Source organism: Oncorhynchus clarkii, chromosome 12 (genome assembly GCF_045791955.1).
Source record: "Oncorhynchus clarkii lewisi isolate Uvic-CL-2024 chromosome 12, UVic_Ocla_1.0, whole genome shotgun sequence".
Classification (NCBI taxonomy): Eukaryota; Metazoa; Chordata; class Actinopteri; order Salmoniformes; family Salmonidae; genus Oncorhynchus; species Oncorhynchus clarkii.
The window spans coordinates 69,942,607-69,961,087 of record NC_092158.1 but is presented as its reverse complement, the minus strand read 5'-3'; the positions used below and the strand labels follow the sequence as shown (position 1 = coordinate 69,961,087).

Here is an 18,481-nt window from a genome sequence, read left to right as displayed (position 1 = left end):
ACGTCCGTTTCCATTGAGGGGTCCTACATGTGCATGGTTTGGAAACAGAAGAGAAAACATTGTGAATAGTTCAAATAATTAGGAAAATAGTGATTCAAATTTGAAACTACCGCTCTTTTTGCACATCAAGGTAACGTTATGTGTTTTTGTGCTGATATATTCTCCAGAACAAGCTTGCTACTTTATTGTAGAAAATCGAAACATCATCAACCGCAACACAGCCTGTCCGTTGGTTAGGGATGCCATTCATTCCCTATATAATTGCTATCTGCTAACTAGCTAGCGATTCCACCAAAAACATAGCTAGCTAGCTAGCTAAGAGATTACTGTAGCTACTAAATATCTGTATAACAAAGTTGCACATTTCAGGCCTTTTTAAAGTGAACCATTGTCTTTGAGGTGTGAGTTTGATGTGTTTCTTTTCATGGTTTTCTCAACTTACTCGCCAATGCATGTAGTATCTAGCGTGTGTGTGCATCTGAAACGTTATACATGAACATCTGAACCAGTAACACAGCTAACTAATTGCAGAGTTAAAGTAGACAACATTCATTGGTTTGTAGAAGGTACACTTTGCAGAAGGCTAAATAATGTGCGTGATGCAGTTTTAATGCTAATCCATTATGTTTTCCTCTTACTCAGTCCCTTTCACAATGGAGACGGATCTGTATGACGAGTTTGGGAACTACATTGGTCCAGAACTAGACTCTGACGAGGATGATGATCTGGAGACAGACGACAGAGATGCGGATGAGGTTTGTTTACTGAAATCAACAGAGAGCATAGACGTTAATTCACATTACAACGCATTCTAACAAAAATGAAGTAGGGTTGTTTATAATGTCTGGTCATTTCATGACATGCTTGTGTCCCTTTCTGCTTTGTGAAGGCTGATGAGGATGAGGATGATGAGCCGGCTGATGCTGATGAAGATGTCCCAGGAATGGAGGTAGTTCTGCACGAGGATAAGAAATACTATCCTACAGCAGAGGAAGTGTACGGGCCGGAGGTGGAAACTTTAGTCCAGGAAGAGGACGCACAGCCCCTCACAGGTCAGACACCACACACACAAACACAGTTGCACTTATACACAAGCACATATATGCATTAATTCAGATATGATAGTATTAAACTTATTCCCATTTTCTCTCCATCCCCATCAGAACCCATCATCAAGCCTGTAAGGAACAAGCAGTTCACTCTGATGGAACAGGAGCTACCTTCCACTGTTTATGACATGGAGTATGTAATTGACCGTTCACAAGTTTGACTGTTGTAAACTAGACCTGCGTCTGTCTGTCTCTGTCTATACTCACCAAAGGTCCATGTTTAACCCCTACCTCTCCTCTTCTGCAGGTTCCTGGCTGACCTAATGGACAGTCCCGAGCTGATCCGTAACGTCACCCTGTGTGGCCACCTGCACCACGGCAAGGTTAAAAACTCAGCAATTGACCTGCTTTAGAGCCAGACCTGGCTAAATCATGGATGTTAGTAACTAGACTGTTGGCATTATTGTGATTTAATGGATTTGTTTATTGTCTGTAGACGTGTTTCGTGGACTGCCTGATTGAACAGACACACCCAGAGATCAGGAAGAGAGATGACATGGATGTGAGTTTACGCCTCAGCTTGACTAAACTGCCCCAAACTTGCTGCTCACCTTTCATCCTAATTTGGAGAAATCCTATAATCAGAGAGGCTGCAGCCTACATACAGAGACTTGAAATCATTGGCCACTTTAAATAATGTCACTTTAATAATGTTTACATATCTTGCATTACTCATCTCATATGTATATACTGTATTCTATGCTATCTACTGAATCTGTCTGTCGTTCTGACATTGCCCGTCCATATATTTATATATTCTTAATTCCATTCCTTTACTTAGATTTGTGTGTATTAGGTATTTGTTGTGAAATTGTTAGATATTACTTTTTAGATATTGCTTCACTGTCGGAACTAGAAGCACAAGCATTTCGCTACACCCGCAATAACATCTGCTAAACATGTGTGTGTGACAAATAACATTTGATTTGAATCTGAAATGCTCTGTGTATACTGTAAATCGGCCATTAATTCACTGCATTTTTTCTTGGTATTTCAGCTCCGTTACACAGATATCCTGTTCACTGAGCAGGAGGTACGTTTTTATTGTATTCAGAGCTATGACAAGTTCTTGCAGAATTGTTTATCTCCCATATAAGTGCATTGTGCTGACTCATATTTGGTGCCTCCACAGCGAGGAGTTGGTATCAAGAGCACCCCTGTCACAATGGTTCTTCCAGACTCCAGAGGCAAATCCTTCCTCTTCAACATCATGGACACACCAGGTATGCAAATCAACATAAAATCCAATGTTATTGGTCACATACACATATTTAGCAGATGTTATTACGGGTGTAGCGAAATGCTTGTGTTCCTAGGAAACGTAGGGGAGATTAAAAGAGTAATCAAGGGCGGTTGATTGGTATAATTTACCGCCTCACTGTGTGTGATGTTGGGTCGGCTGCTTTAGAAAGGCAGAGCGGGACCTCATACCCTTTGTCGTCCCTGCAGGCCACGTCAACTTTTCGGATGAGGTGACATCAGGCATCCGACTCTCCGACGGCATCGTGCTTTTCATCGACGCAGCAGAAGGGGTGGGTGCTCTTACTTTTTCTTTTTTTAGCTCAAATCCCCACTCACCTCAGAGAGATTAACTATCTTGTCTCACTTCTCTTATCAGACTTTTCTTCTGTGTTTGGCCTAAAGACGCAGGCTTTTGTGTTTCCACCTCTGAGGCCTGGCCCCAGAAAGTCAACTGTACCATTTCTCCCCTAACCCAGGCCTCTCTGCCCCTCTTGTGTGTCTTTAGGTGATGTTAAACACAGAGCGTCTGATCAAGCACGCAGTCCAGGAGCGTCTGGCCATCACCATCTGCATCAATAAGGTGGACCGCCTCATCGTGGAGCTCAAGCTGCCCCCTACAGACGCCTACTACAAACTACGCCACATAGTGGACGAGGTCAACGCCATGCTCAGGTACTGACGTGGGGAGGGCTTGGTAACCATGGCTACGGGGCTGACACAGGGGTGTGGAGGAAAGGAAATATCAACTTTTTTCAGATGAGATTACTACGAGAAGGAAACAGAGCATTTGTAAAGACGATTCCATTGCAGAGTGAAACCATGAATGTGAAAACTACTAGCATTGAGATTATTGTTGTATTATAGTGTCCAGTGTGTGTCATTGACTGTGGCTCCACTCTCCCCTTTCCCTCAGCACCTACTCTACAGACGAGAACCTGGTGGTGTCTCCTCTCCTGGGGAACGTGTGTTTCGCCAGCTCTCAGTACTGTGTTTGCTTCACCCTGGGCTCCTTCGCCAAGATCTACTCCGACACCTACGGTGAGACGACCCTCATTGTAAATAAGAATTTGTTTTTAACCGACTTTCCTAGTTAAATCAAGGTTACACACACACCACACTGACCAAACAATTATTTTGTTGACGTTTACATATGTCCCCATTATCAGTAAAACATAATCAAAAACCTATTTCTTTCACTTACTTGCATCTTTCGTTGTTCATTTCTTCAGTCATTTCATTCTCAACCAGGATTTCTATGGTATGCCGTTTGGGTCTTTGCGTGTCTAAAAATATGTCTTGCTCACCTACAGAGCTGGTCCTAAAATGTAAAAAAGCTAGCTCATGGATGCAAACAATGTTCTTTCCCAGAAACATAGGAAAATGACATCTGTTTCAGTAGCTATAGTTAGCTAGGTGTCATCGAAAACAACCCTAATTTATAAGACAGTCTTATTTGATTAATGGTGGTCGGACCCATCTACAGCGGGGCAAAAAAGTATTTAGTCAGCCACCAATTGTGCAAGTTCTCCCACTTAAAAAGATTAGAGAGGCCTGTAATTTTGTGTCATATGGTCTGTGATACTTTTATTTTGAAGGCAAACCGCAAATTCCACTATTGTGCCTAATCCTTATTGTGGCTAGCTTCACAACACAACCCGGTCTGGTCGAGCCTCACTAGCCAGATAAAGCTAGCTGGCTACTAATAACGTTAGCTTTGGGCAATAGGGTTAAGTAGCTGGCTAGCTAACTGAAGTTCAATTTCAGTAGGTGAACAACAAGTAGCAACCTAGCTAATACTTCCTCACAAGGATTCCTAAATCATTGCTAAGAATAATGAAAATGACTGCACTTTCTGCTGGTCATTGTTTTCAGGCTGGTTGTATTGGTGCTAGCTAGGTACCAAGCTAAAGCTAGCTACCCCAGAAATTGCGGTCAAACAAATTATGCTCTATTACCAAAGCTCTATTGTAAACAACGTGCGTGGCTGGTGTTTGCTTGTTTGCATACTTTTTTTATACAGCTTTGACAGTGCTTACTTTATCTGTTTTGACACGCAAAGACCCAAACGGCATTCCATAGTATGTATGTCGTGAAGCTAATAGCAGTACTACTGTGTAACTCCGGTAGGGAAACATCTGAAAAATAGCGCACTTGGTAGTGTGTACCGGTGCTCGACCAGTCAGCGCAAGCCAGCTTCACCTACGACAGAGAACGGTTGATTGTCAAGGGCTATGAATTCCATTATGGGCAGACATTGTGGGCTAGGTTAGGAATTCTGTGTTGCAAGTGTAGCGCAACATTTTACGTGGCGTCATTACGTTACATACAGTTGAAGTCGGAAGTTTACATACACTTAGGTTGGAGTCATTAAAACTCGTTTTTCAACCACTCCACAAATTTCTTGTTAACAAAATATAGTTTTGGCAAGTCAGTTAGGACATCTACTTTGTGCATGACACAAGTCATTTTTCCAACAATTGTTTACAGACAGATTATTTCACTTATAATTCACTTTATCACAATTCCAGTGGGTCAGAAGTTTACATACACTAAGTTGACTGTGCCTTTTAAACAGCTAGGAAAATTACAGAACATTATGTCATGGCTTTAGAAGCTTCTGATAGGTTAATTGACATCATTTGAGTCAATTGGAGGTGTACCTGTGGATGTATTTCAAGGCCTACCTTCAAACTAAGTTCCTAATTGCTTGACATCATGGGAAAATCAAAAGAAATCAGCCACGACCTCAGAAAAAAAATTGTGGACCTCCACATGTCTGGTTCATCCTTGGGACAAATTCCAAACGCCTGAATGTACCACGTTCATCTTTACAAACAATAGTACGCAAGTATAAACACCATGGGACCATGCAGCCGTCATACCACTCAGGAAGGAGACGCGTTCTGTCTTATGTCGTTATGTTTGGAGGTAAAAGGGGGAGATTTGCAAGCCGAAGAACACCATCCCAACCGTGAAGCCCGGGGGTGGCTGCATCATGTTGTGGGGGTGCTTTGCTGCAGGGGGGACTGGTGCACTTCACAAACTAAATGGCATCATGAGGGAGGAAAATTATGTGGATATATTGAAGCAACATCTCAAGACATCAGTTGAAGCTTGGTCGCAAATGGGTCTTCCAAATGGACAATGACCCAAGCATACTTCCAAAGTTGTGGCAAAATGGCTTAAGGATAACAAAGTCAAGGTATTGGAGTGGCTATCACAACGCCCTGACCTCAATCCCATAGAATATTTGTCGGCAGAACTGAAAAAGCGTGTGCGAGCAAGGAGGCCTACAAATCTGACTCAGTTACACCAGCTCTGTCAGGAGAAATGGGCCACAATTCACCCAACTTATTGTGGGAAGCTTGTGGAAGGCTACCCAAAACGTTTGACCCAAGTTAAACAATTTAAAGGCAATGCTACAAAATTCTAATTGAGTGTATGTTAACTTCTGTCCCACTGGAAATATGGTGATAGAAATGAAAGCTGAAATAAATAATTATCTCTACTATTATTCTGACATTTCACATTCTTAAAACAAAGTGTTGATCCTAACTGACCTAAAACAGGGAATTTTTACCAGGATTAAATGTCAGAAATTGTGAAAAACTGAGTTTAAATGTATTTGGCTAAGTTGTATGTAAACTTCCGACTTCAACTGTAGGTATGTACGGCAGCTTTGACACTGGTTTTTAACATCGGCGTTAAACTAGACATCAGGCCGATACCGTGTTGGCATTTTTAGCTAATATTGTCCGATTCTGATATGTTCACCGATATATCGTGCATCCCTAGTTTTAACCCTACGAATAACTGTTAAAAATGAACTGTTAACCCTTCTCTCTGGTGTTGCAGGGGACATCAACTACACAGAGTTTGCCAAGAGGCTGTGGGGAGACATTTATTTCAACCCCAAAACGTAAGTGGTTTTCATTTAGTGTCATTTAGACTTTTTGTGTGTAATGCACAACGATAACCCTGTTTTGTCTTCTCTCCTCAGGCGCAGGTTCACTAAGAAAGCCCCCACCAGTAACTCCCAGCGTAGCTTTGTGGAGTTTGTGTTGGAGCCTCTGTACAAGATCCTATCTCAAGTAAGACCCCTCTAATGCAATCATCTCCTAGAAAACAAATCTTATACGCTACATGCTAGGGTTGCAAAGGGTCGGACACTTTCTGGGAAATTTTCGGAAATTTTCCATGGTTAAATTCAGCAAAATATTTACTTATAACAGTGAATCTTTTTTTTTGTGGGATACACATCAGGCAATTCTAGGTCTTGTAGCATATTTTGATGAAACTATCCCCAATTCAATGGAATTGCAACCCTCTGCATGCACGGTGCACTCTTCCATCACATGTACAGCTGATTCTCAAGATCTTGCACACTAATGAGATGCTATTGAGCCCACACTACTACACTGTGTGAGCCAAGGACTACACGCTTTCTGGTAAGTTTTGATTACAATACTGGGTGGGGTGAATATATTTTATATCACATACATGATTTTTTGTTAACAAGTAAATAGTAGCCTACAGCAAAGTGTGTTTAAATCATTTCTAACTTGATAACAATTTCTGCTAGTTAGTTTATGCTACCGTGTGGGTGCTAACTGAGTGTTAATTCACCTTACATGTTTCCATACATGTTTCATTTTAAAACATTTATCTTACAAAGGAGTTGGTTAATCGAACTGCTTAACTATTTATCTGTACATGGAATTGTGTATATAAATATTTTTTTACTCCTTTTTTCTAATCTTTACAGGAAAATGCCACAGGCATTATCTAATGTGTGGAGACATTTCCTTGCAGCTAATGTAGAAGGAAAAGCTGTGCACATTTGCAAGCTGTGCCAAATCATATGTGAAGAATGTAACAAAGATGCAGAATCATCTGGCCAAGTGCATAAAGTTCCCTCAGGAGCTCACAAGTAACCTCTGACAAAAGTCCCTCTACTTCTATTTGATGTGAACATGATGAATCAGACACCTTATTGATAGCAACAGCTCATGGTCCTCCTGGAATCAAAAGTTTTTTTTGACTCAATGGAGGAACGTAGTCAGAGAAATGCTGATGAATGTCTTGCTCGAGCTGTGTATGCAACTGGTTCACCTCTGATGCTCACAGGCAATGTGTATTGGAAGAGATTTCTGAATGTTCTTTGCCCAGCATACACCCCTCCAACCAGACATGTTTTATCTACTCATTTGCTGGATACAGAGTTCAACAGAGTTGTTCTAAAGTGGAGGAGTCCTACCGTCACATCACACCCATTGGCTGTGCTGCTCATGCATTGAATCTGCTCAAGGACATCATGGCACTGAAAACCACTCTACAAGAAAGCCAAGGAAATTGTTAGGTATGTGAAGGGTCATCAAGTTATAGCAGCAATCTACCTCACCAAGCAAAGTGAGAAGAATAAGAGCACCACATTGAAGCTGCCCAGCAACACCCGTTGGGGTGGTGTTGTCATCATGTTTGACAGTCTCCAGGAGGGCAAGGAGTCTCTCCAAGAAATGGCTATATCACAGTCGGCCGATATGGACACCCCCATCAAGAGGATCCTCCTGGATGATGTATTTTGGGAGAGCAGCCTGAAACTCCTGAAACCTATAGCAGTAGCCATTGCACAGATTGAGGGAGACAATGCCATCCTGACTGGTGTTCAGACTCTGCTTACAGATGTAAGATAATTAATACGTACTGCCCTGCCCACTTCACTGTTGCTCCAAGCAGAGGAAACTGCAGTTCTGAAATACATCAAAAAGCATGAAGACTTCTGCCTGAAGCCCATACACGCCGCAGTGTACATATTGGACCCCAAGTATGTTGGCAATAGCATCCTGTCTGGTGCAGAGATCAACAAGGCCTATGGTGTCATCAGTACCATGTCTCACCACATTGGCCTGGATGAGGGCAAGGTTCTTGGCAGTCTGGCGAAGTACACTTCCAAGCAAGGGCTTTGGGATGGAGATGCAATATGGCAGGCGTGCCAACATGTCTCATCAGCCACCTGGTGGAAGGGAATTTGTGAATCTGAGGCTCTTTCCCCTGTTGCCTCATCAACCCACCAACATCAACCGCCTCAGAGCGCAGCTGGTCCTTGTTTGGGGTCATTTTACAGATGTATGTTGAAAACGTTTTTGGGAGATGCGATGGATCATTCAATATTCCCTTTTGTTGTTCAGTGAAATCATCCCATGTAAAGAGTCAACTCATTAATTAAAGTTCAATTCATAACTAAATTGTTTGTTTTATTTCTATTGGAAGGATTTAATCATTTGAAATGATGTCTACTTATGATAAGGTAAAATGTTTATGTATCTGTCTCCATATGATATGGTAAATATATCCAATGCAAAAAACATCTACATTTAAATGGTATTAATATTAATTTGTATATATTTCCATTAATTCCCGCAGAAAGTTTCCACCTCCTGAATTTTCCCCAAAATGTGCAACCCTACTACATGCACAGACGATTTCTTTAGTGTAGACATGTCTGTTCCCTCAAACACTATCCCTGTGAGTACAAAAAAAGAAAAGGGGATTGCGTCTCCCATAAAAGATTGCAACAGTTTTTTCAGTTCACGGTGCTCTTAAAAGCTGACTCATTGCGACCTCGATCTGTCTTTGTCACAGAAAGCACCCTTTGAGAAAGGCCGGGCGAAACGCGTTATGAACTCAATAGGAGCGCCATGAATTGAAAAGTGTTGTTGTGGCCATTCATGGGAGATGCCGTCACATTTTCTTGTTTTGGACTCCATGACTTGACCCACATGATCACCCCATTCCATAGAAGTCTTTAAGTAGCGCTAGCATGTCTGAAAAGTAAACTTCCCCCTTCTCTCTCTTTCCCTCCCAGGTGGTGGGTGACTGTGACACGTCTCTGCCTCGGGTGCTGGATGAGTTGGGGATCCACCTGGTCAAAGAGGAGCTGAAGCTCAACATCAGACCTCTACTCAGGCTGGTCTGTAAGCGCTTCTTCGGAGAGTTCACTGGTACGTACGCCATCCGCCACCCCCGTTTCCTCTCTGACCTCTACTGCCTCATCTACCGCCAATAACTGTATCGTGTTTAATCTTATTCACAGAGGTCGGTTACAGTTGAGCCATGTTTATCTCCTGTCTTTAGCAAGGCCTAATTCTATTGTACGCATTCTCATTATAGGCTCTTAGTTTGCGTACACAATGACTCACTGTACGTGGTTATCGCTCACCCTCCCTGTGCTCTGGCCAGTGTATCCACCTACACTCTTGGATAATCAGTGGTATAATTGCACTCAATGTTATGTTTCTGGTGAGTGTGACAAGCATATTATTGTGATGCCGAGCATGACCTCCCTCCTGCAGGCTTTGTGGACATGTGTGTGCAGCACATCCCCTCACCACAGGGGGGTGCCAAGAACAAGATAGAGCACAGCTACACTGGAGGACTGGACTCAGACCTGGGGGAGGCCATGGCAGAATGCGACCCTGATGTGAGTGTGACGGAGTGGGGGGGAAACAGGCCCTGGGGCTGGGGGTGAGAAGAGGCAAGAGAGAGATGGATGTTAGTTGGTTTATAGTAGGGGGAATCTGTTTTCAGTGTTAATCAATAGCCTCATTGCAATTTGAATCGCAATTAAGCAAGCGGGTGATTTGGAATTGACTGGGAGTGAAGTGAGTTGTTTAAAAAAAAATCGATCACAAACATTCCAAATGCCCTTCAGAGATCCTCTAGCCAATAATGAAGGGAGAGGCTTGAGATGTAACAAATAGTTGCTTTTGAATTCTGTTAAACTTAGTTATTAACCTTTTCTATTTATTTCCTCTCTCCCTGTATCCCTTCTCTATTGCCCGTTCTGTTTCCCCTCCTCCCACCAGGGTCCTCTGATGTGCCACACCACTAAGATGTACAGTACTGAGGACGGGGTGCAGTTCCACGCGTTCGGCCGGGTGCTGAGCGGTACCATCCAGGCGGGCCAGCCAGTCAAGGTGCTGGGCGAGAACTACACTCTGGAGGACGAGGAGGACTCGCAGGTCTGCACGGTGGGACGCCTCTGGATCAACGTCGCCAGGTAAGGACAGGCATTGTTAATATGCCACCTCGCGGACATATCACTTGACCTGCGTCCCAAATGGCACACTCTTCCGTACATGGTGCTCAAATTAGGACGAGAGCTTTATGGGCCCTGGTCAAAGTAATGAGCTATATAGGGAATAGGGGGCCATTTTGGGTGAAGAATGAGTGTGTTCATTATAACAAGTTGACGGTTATGTATTCATTAGTCTAACCCCTCTGTGTTTCCTCTCTAGTCTCTGGTCCTCAATATAATAATGACCATCATGATTTGGTGGGTGCTTCTGTAACCGATGTGAAATGGCTAGCTAGTTAGCGTAGTTAGCGCACTAGCGTTTCAATCTGTGACGTCACTCGCTCTGAGACCTTGAAGCAGTTGTTCCCCTTGCTCTGCAAGGCTTTTGTAGAGCGATGGGTAACGATGCTTCGTGGGTGTCAAGTTGTTGTGTGCAGAGGGTCCCTGGTTCGAGCCCGGGTAGGGGCGAGGAGAGGGACGGAAGCTATACTGTTACACTTATATTTGTCCTATTTCACATGTACATGTGTGTATTATACACCATGTTTTTTTGCGTATCCTAACCCCCTAAGTGTTCAGTATGAGAAGTTGTCTTGTCATTTACCCCAGCAGTTCACACCCCTTCACGTTCTCAACCACAGGTACCAGATAGAGGTGAACCGTGTGCCTGCTGGCAACTGGGTTCTCATTGAGGGCTGTGACCAGCCCATCGTCAAGACAGCCACCATCACCGAGCCCAGAGGGAACGAGGAAGCCCAGATCTTCCGTCCGCTCAAGTTCAACACGGCGTCTGTCATCAAGATCGCTGTGGAGCCCGTCAACCCGTCAGAGCTGCCCAAGATGTTGGACGGACTGCGGAAGGTCAATAAGAGCTACCCCTCCCTCACCACCAAGGTGGAGGAGTCAGGGGAACATGTTATCCTGGGGACTGGGGAACTCTACCTGGACTGTGTCATGCACGACCTGCGGAAGATGTACTCTGAGATCGACATCAAGGTCAGTTCTCGCTCTCTCACATGTCCCTTCACCCAAATGGAACAACAAACTAATCTTCCTGTATCGGAATTGTAACATCTTAAACAAAATACCCTTCATGTCTGGTGTTATTCCTTGATTAGTTTTCCAGTACTGAATGTTTCCCTCTTTCTCCAGGTGGCTGACCCCGTGGTGACCTTCTGTGAGACGGTAGTGGAGACGTCGTCTCTCAAGTGCTTTGCCGAGACGCCGAACAAGAAGTAAGCATCCACCATCATCTCCCATGGGTCACCAGTGACCTAGCCTACAGTACACTAAACGACTAGTTTAGACTGGTTGCGTCCCAAATGGCACTCCATAGGGCTCTGGTCGAAAGTAGTGCACTATATAGGATGCATTCGGTCCCATGTTGAGGTGTGAGGTTTCGTGTGCTGTGTGGATAGGTGGGAGATTGAGAGCTGTGGCTGTTTTGTCTGAATTTTATTTAACCTTTATTTAACTAGGCAAGTCAGTTAAGAACAAATTCTTATTTACAATGACGGCCTAGGAACAGTGGGTCAACTGCCTTGTTCAGCGGCAGAACGACAGATTTGTACCTTGTCAGCTCGGGAATTCGATCTCGCAACCTTTCGGTTACTGGCCCAATGCTCTAACCACTAGGCTACCTGCCGCCCCTGTGTGATTGGTGGTTGTGTGTTTTGATTGACAGGAATAAGATCACCATGATTGCCGAGCCTCTGGAGAAGGGCCTGGCTGAGGACATAGAGAACGAGGTGGTGCAGATCACATGGAACAGGTACGGGACACACCTGCACACCACCTATTTCTACAGAGACCTGCTGTATCCTTCTGCCTGTCCACATGTCAGTGTCTCAACCCAAACAGACACCTGTCTTTACTGTACCTTGAAGCCTATCCTATCCGCAGGGGTGTGTGTGTGTGTGTGTGTGTGTGTGTGTGTGTGTGTGTGTGTGTGATTGGAAGTGTACAGTGTCTGGCCCGCTGTGTGCTGCTCATCTGTGAACCCATCTGGGCCTGGCATTGCCAACGTGAGCCACGGTGCCAAGGCAGTGACACACTTTTTAACTTGACATCCCATGAAACCAACTCTGTCCCCTCTGTTCCTCTTCCTGTCACCCCCACGGACACCACTCACTAATCCATCCTGTTGTTTAATCCCTGGTTCCAGGAAGAAGCTGGGAGAGTTTTTCCAGACCAAGTATGACTGGGATCTGCTGGCTGCCAGGTCTATCTGGGCCTTTGGGCCCGACACCACCGGGCCTAACATCCTGGTAGATGACACCCTGCCTTCTGAGGTGTGACCAGGGCTCTGGGGATGGGCTAGGGGTGGTGTGGAGGGCTGGTGGTCTTTGGGTCAGGTTGGGCTGAGGTGAGTTGGGCAGGCTAGGGCTCTGGGGTCATGCTGGGCTACTTTGGGGTCAGCCTGTCTGTCTCTAGGCCTAACTGTAAACAGACTGTGTGTGAATTGTGAGTGCGTGTTGGAGTGATTTAGGATGACTGCTGTCTAGCAGATGTGTGAAAATGCATCGATGGATGTGTCAGTGAGTTGGCCCTCTGTTGACACCGGTGTGATCATGGGGGCATTGACCCATTGAGTGGCCGGTCATCGGGCACAACAACATCGGTCGTGGGTTAGTGTTATGCCACCTGGAAGACGAGGAAATATTATGATCAATGAGAACAATCAATCTCTCCATATTGATCTTTGATTATGACACTTGGGTGTAATGAAGGCAATTTTGTGTCCACTTGTATTCAGACGTGCGTAGCTTGGCACAGGGCATATGTCTCCAGGTAGTTGACGGCGTGTCGTTGTGTGCAGGTGGACAAGGCTCTGCTGGGCTCGGTTAAGGACAGCATCATCCAGGGCTTCCAGTGGGGCACCAGGGAGGGGCCTCTGTGTGACGAACGTAAGTGTCTTGCCACTCTTTATCACTCACTCACTCACGCAATCACCTAACCGCTGTATGTCCCCTCCCTAGCTATCAGAAACGTGAAGTTTAAGATCCTGGATGCGGTCATAGCGCAGGAGCCTCTACACAGAGGAGGAGGACAGGTCATCCCCACAGCCAGGAGAGTGGTGTACTCTGCCTTCCTCATGGTGAGATCGTCCCTCGCTCTCTCGCTCTACCTCTACCTCCCTCCCTCACCCTCTCTTTTCTTCCATCTTTCATTAACTCTCGCTCCCTCTTGCTTCCTATCCCTTTTCTCCAGTTTTTCTACTGAGTTACATTACCTTGATTTAAAGTGCTGGTTTCTTCCGACTTGCTCTTGTTTGTACTGAGGTGTGATAGCCTCCCTCTTTCAAGGGTGTCTCCTTTTTTCCCTTTTTTTCTTTTGGTTCCTTGCATCCCTCCATCATTGCCTGCCTCTCGGGCTTCTCTCCTCTGACTTTCTCCACTGTTCTTTCCTCCCCTGTCCTCTATCTTCTCTGGCTCTCCCTCCTGCCCTCCTCTCCTCTGACTTTCTCCACTGTTCTTTCCTCCCCTGTCCTCTATCTTCTCTGGCTCTCCCTCCTGCCCTCCTCTCCTCTGGTTCTCCTAATGGCTGTCCCAATTACTGTCCCTCTCCTGTCCCTCGCAGGCCACCCCCAGGTTGATGGAGCCCTATTACTTTGTCGAGGTCCAGGCCCCAGCTGACTGTGTGTCTGCTGTGTACACAGTACTGGCCAGACGGAGGTGAGGTCCGCAAACCACTAAATAACGATGTCTCCTCTGTACCATCCCAATTACCCCACCCATAACTTCTTGACTGACCTTTTTAAACCTTCATCTGGAAAGTTGAACGTGGAAATATTGTGCTGATTGCTCAAATGTGGTGGTTTTGTTGTCGTTGTTACAATTCTATCTGCTGTGTTTTTGTGTTGTGCTACAGAGGTCATGTGACCCAGGACGCCCCCATCCCCGGGTCTCCCCTCTACACCATCAAGGCCTTCATCCCAGCCATCGACTCGTTTGGCTTCGAGACGGACCTGAGAACACACACACAGGGCCAGGCCTTCTCCCTGTCCGTCTTCCACCACTGGCAGGTAGGATCAAATGGCCGGACACTCACTCACACACACACACACAGACGTGTGCCCTCTTTCTTAATGCCCACCAGCTGTGTTAACATACACATGCACACACACTCGGACAGAATGATGCCAGAGTCACGAACCTCGTGCTCATGCCTGCCACTCTGAGTAAATTGGTTTGGATGCTGACTAGAAGGGTGTTGAGTCAGCAGCTATTGTGTACGCTACAGTTGTCTCTGTCTTTCCCCCCCTGTGTCGTGTGTCTCTCTCTCTTCTCCTCTTTGGCTGTGTCAGGAAAAATGTATTTGCTCCCGTCGCCCTCGTTTGCCCCAGCCTACTTCTAGTCTCTCCTCTAGTCTCTCCTCTTCTGTAAAACTGAAACGGAGGTGATTCCTCTCCGTAGCGTGATCATCACGCCCTCCCAGTGTGTGGAGAGACAGTGTGGTGTGATGGCGTTTAGCGGCCCTGCTCCATCGGTTCATTGGGCTGCAGACGCTCCATTGATTTTTTTTTTCTCTCCCCCCGTTCAATCTTCCCCCGCAGGCCTGGGGTTTTGTTACAGCACAGTCCTAGGATTTGTCCCAAATGGGCACCCTATTCCCTATTTAGGCTAGTGCACTAATATTGACCAGGACCCATAGGGCTAAATAGGGAATATGGTGCCATTTTGGGATTGGAACGCAGCCCCCACACAGAGGAGGGAGTGAGAGATTGCAGAGTTGGCTAAACAGCCCCTTGCCTGATTTGGGGCCAAGAGATTTGCCCCCCCCCTTCCAACAGGCATGAAAACAGGATTGAGGTGCCGGTGAAGATGATAGGTTTAAGTAATCATTTTAAAACGCCATTCTACTCCGAACTAGATGTGCTAACGTTGCGGCGATGAAGAGTGTGACGGACATCCCCCTGACTCAGTGACATGGAGAACGCCAGCTGACTAGCAGAGAACAGATCCCGTGTTTGAGTGGTGAAAGGTTTAGTGGTGGAGACTCTATTATAGGAGGCCTCTGCTCAGGTTTCAGCTTCTGTACATCTAGTCAGTGTGTGGATCATGTGAAGCTGAAGACTAGATGGGGAATTTCTCAAACTGACCATATTGTCCTTTGCACTCATTCCCCTTTTTGTTATTTTCAACCCTCTCATGATCCCTGTTTCTACTCTCTCCTCTCCCCCCAGATTGTCCCTGGTGACCCCCTGGACAAGAGCATTGTGATCAGGCCACTGGAGCCCCAGCCTGCCCCTCACCTGGCAAGAGAGTTCATGATCAAGACCCGTCGGCGCAAGGTACGTATGTATACTACCCCCCTCCATGTCTGTGAGGGGAGGTGTGCCTTAAGTATGTACTATTGACCCTGCACATCACGACCATGTGACTGACCGACTCCCTGGTTTCCATGCAGGGTCTGAGTGAGGATGTGAGCATCAGCAAGTTCTTTGACGACCCTATGTTGTTGGAGCTGGCCAAGCAGGACGTGGTGCTCAACTACCCCATGTGAGGTGTCAGGAGACGGGGAGGCAACGACCGGAGTGCTACCCTCCACCACCAGCACCACAACCAACATCACCACACCACACTGTATGGGGGCTATAAACCCCACTGAGGTGGGTGGACATTGTCACAGAGGGAAGCGGAGTCTGCCAGTTTTGTTTCCTGCTTTCATATTGGTGATTTATGTGGACTTTGTTAACCACTTACCCCCATCAATGACTTAAGTTAATCAATGAAGCACTGATATGGAAACCAACAGACCCTGCAATCTCCTGTTCAGACTTTGGCCACCCGTGCTCTCCTTGTAGGAGAGGACTGTTGTAGGACTGTTATTATGATAGAATTGCGTCTACAGTTGTAGGGGCTGGCGGGATAGCAACATCTCTGACACCTCTCGTCATCAGCGCAATGAATAATACTGCCGAGGTGTTTCCCCTCATCAATGTCTTTGTTTATTTTTTGACATGTATAAATTCCCAAATGTTTTGTAGATGGAAGATGACTTGAAAGCAGGCTTGATTGTTTTTATTTTTTTTTATTGTGAAATTGGATATTTTGCGTCTGTTTTGAGTAAAAAATAAATATGCTTGTAAAATCAGTTTTGTTTGAATCCATAACCAACTGAGGTAACTTTATTTTCTTCACTTCCTTCCAGGTGTTTAGTTTGGTTCACATCGAGGGCCCTTTTCGGAAGTTACTGTATATACGTCATGACCTTGATGTGTTATTGCACTGTATGTATATGGCGGTGATGTACAGCAGAAGTGGGTGTGTGCAGTGCGGAGCGCCATGTTGGAGCACAGGCGTCCGTGTGAGTGATTTGGCATGTCTGTTTTGGGGGGCTGTGTGGGCTGTGACCGATGGACAGGCCTCTGGATGGGGATAGGCAGCCACGGAAGATAGATGGCGAGACCAGGGTCACATGCACCACAAGTGTGCTGCCCTGTGCTGGAGCACAAAGCCTCTATCTTAGAATGTGAGGAATCTTTCACAGAAAGACTATCTCCTTGCCTCCTTTATTGGAGGAGAAGGTCCAGGGTCCCTCCCCTAGGACCACATCCAATGGGTTTTGAGAAGGAGACGAGGAAAGATGATTTGAGAAAGAGCCACCGGGAAAGGTAGCAAGGTGGGAGGAAGGAGGTTAAAGAAATGGACGCACTGGTGGTTTTATTTCTATCTGAGCCTCTCTCTTGGTGCTCTGATGATAAATGTAAAAGTAAGTCAAAGTTTCCCAAAGCTTTTTCCACTGACCCAACTAAAGTCTGAGTGCACAAGGAATTGGCTCCAAGATACAACATTTGGCAAAGACTTGTGACATATTTGTGTAATAGCTTAAATATAACCACATGTATGTATGTATGTATGTATGTATGTATGTATGTGTGTGTGTGTGTGTGTGTTAGAAAGCAGGGCTTGATTCAGTACACTTGACTAATAATGGATTATTCCCTTGTCTTGATGACTTGGTGTATGGTTATGTCTGGCTGTCACACCTAGAGAGCTCTGACATCTCAGCTGTATGCCCATCATGATTACTAGAATGGATACGGGGATGCAGGGTGGGGGACGGGACTGGACCTGGAGGGACATAAAAACGGTCTGGAGCAGCTTCGTGAGGACTCTGTGGGTGTGGTTTTCATTCGCGGAGACATCGGTACATTAAGATATGGAATGTTCCAGCAGGTTATTAGAAGTCCAATGCAGCTATTTTTTTTATTATCTAGATATCAAATCATTTCTGGTGATGATTAAGTGATTGTCTTCAATTAAAATGGTAAAAAATAAGCAAATAGCTTCTTACCGAAGAGTAATTTGTCAAACAACAGTTTTGTTAGGACTGTCTGGGAGGGGAACATTTTAAACCTGCTGTTATTGGCAGAGAGGTTTGGAACCCTCTTACTTATTGGCCTGTTTAACTAATTTACTAATGTCACCAGGCAGGTCAAAATTCCATCCCACCAAAAAAGGCTGGCATTTCAGCTGTTCTTTTCAAACCGCTCTTGCACTGAAATTTTCACAATTTCACAGTGTTATTCCAAAGTCGAAGTGTGAAATAGATAAACACAGGGAAATAATGTTTTTGGCTGCACTGAGCCTTTAAATGCAATGTTTTATGACTTTACTTTTTGTATCTTGTACATGTTTATTATGGTCTGATGTAATCAGTATTGTCAGTGTTAAACACAGCAGTTACAAGAGTCTCAGTTTGTTGGTAATTAACCAAGTCCCCTACCCTCCAACGATGGTGTCTGTTGTGACATTGTATATGATCATTTTCACTCTCCCACACTGCTGGTATGTACTGTACAGTGTGTGAATGTGTCTTTTAACCCTCTGCAGTGGTCCTATCTCTCTCCCTACCCCGTGCTGGCTGGCGTGAGTTGTGATCGTGCGTGGCCCTGGGCAGTGGGACGGATGGCAGCGGTTCCTGCCGGTCTGAATGCACGTCCCCTGAGCGCTCGCTGCAATCTGTGGACTGCTGCTAAATATAGACGAGAGACACTAGAGACCGCTCTCTGCTATGGCCTGGCTGAGGGCACCCTCCCCAGCAAGGC

General features: G+C 45.5%; 1 protein-coding gene across 1 annotated transcript; it reads left to right on the top strand.

Moving 5' to 3' along the window:
• On the top strand, nucleotides 1-16,524 carry LOC139421141 (116 kDa U5 small nuclear ribonucleoprotein component-like). The gene is made up of 26 exons (XM_071171744.1): nucleotides 1-130; nucleotides 643-755; nucleotides 890-1,052; nucleotides 1,164-1,242; nucleotides 1,357-1,432; nucleotides 1,546-1,611; nucleotides 2,107-2,142; nucleotides 2,242-2,332; nucleotides 2,559-2,641; nucleotides 2,857-3,023; nucleotides 3,265-3,389; nucleotides 6,207-6,270; nucleotides 6,352-6,442; nucleotides 9,217-9,352; nucleotides 9,704-9,831; nucleotides 10,217-10,410; nucleotides 11,070-11,424; nucleotides 11,581-11,663; nucleotides 12,113-12,199; nucleotides 12,593-12,719; nucleotides 13,247-13,334; nucleotides 13,407-13,525; nucleotides 14,008-14,102; nucleotides 14,299-14,452; nucleotides 15,614-15,721; nucleotides 15,838-16,524. Exons 2-26 carry the CDS (start codon nucleotides 654-656, stop codon nucleotides 15,931-15,933), a joined length of 2,913 nt encoding a protein of 970 aa, XP_071027845.1. The 5' UTR covers nucleotides 1-130; nucleotides 643-653; the 3' UTR covers nucleotides 15,934-16,524.
• The last annotated feature ends 1,957 nt before the right edge of the window (nucleotides 16,525-18,481 follow it).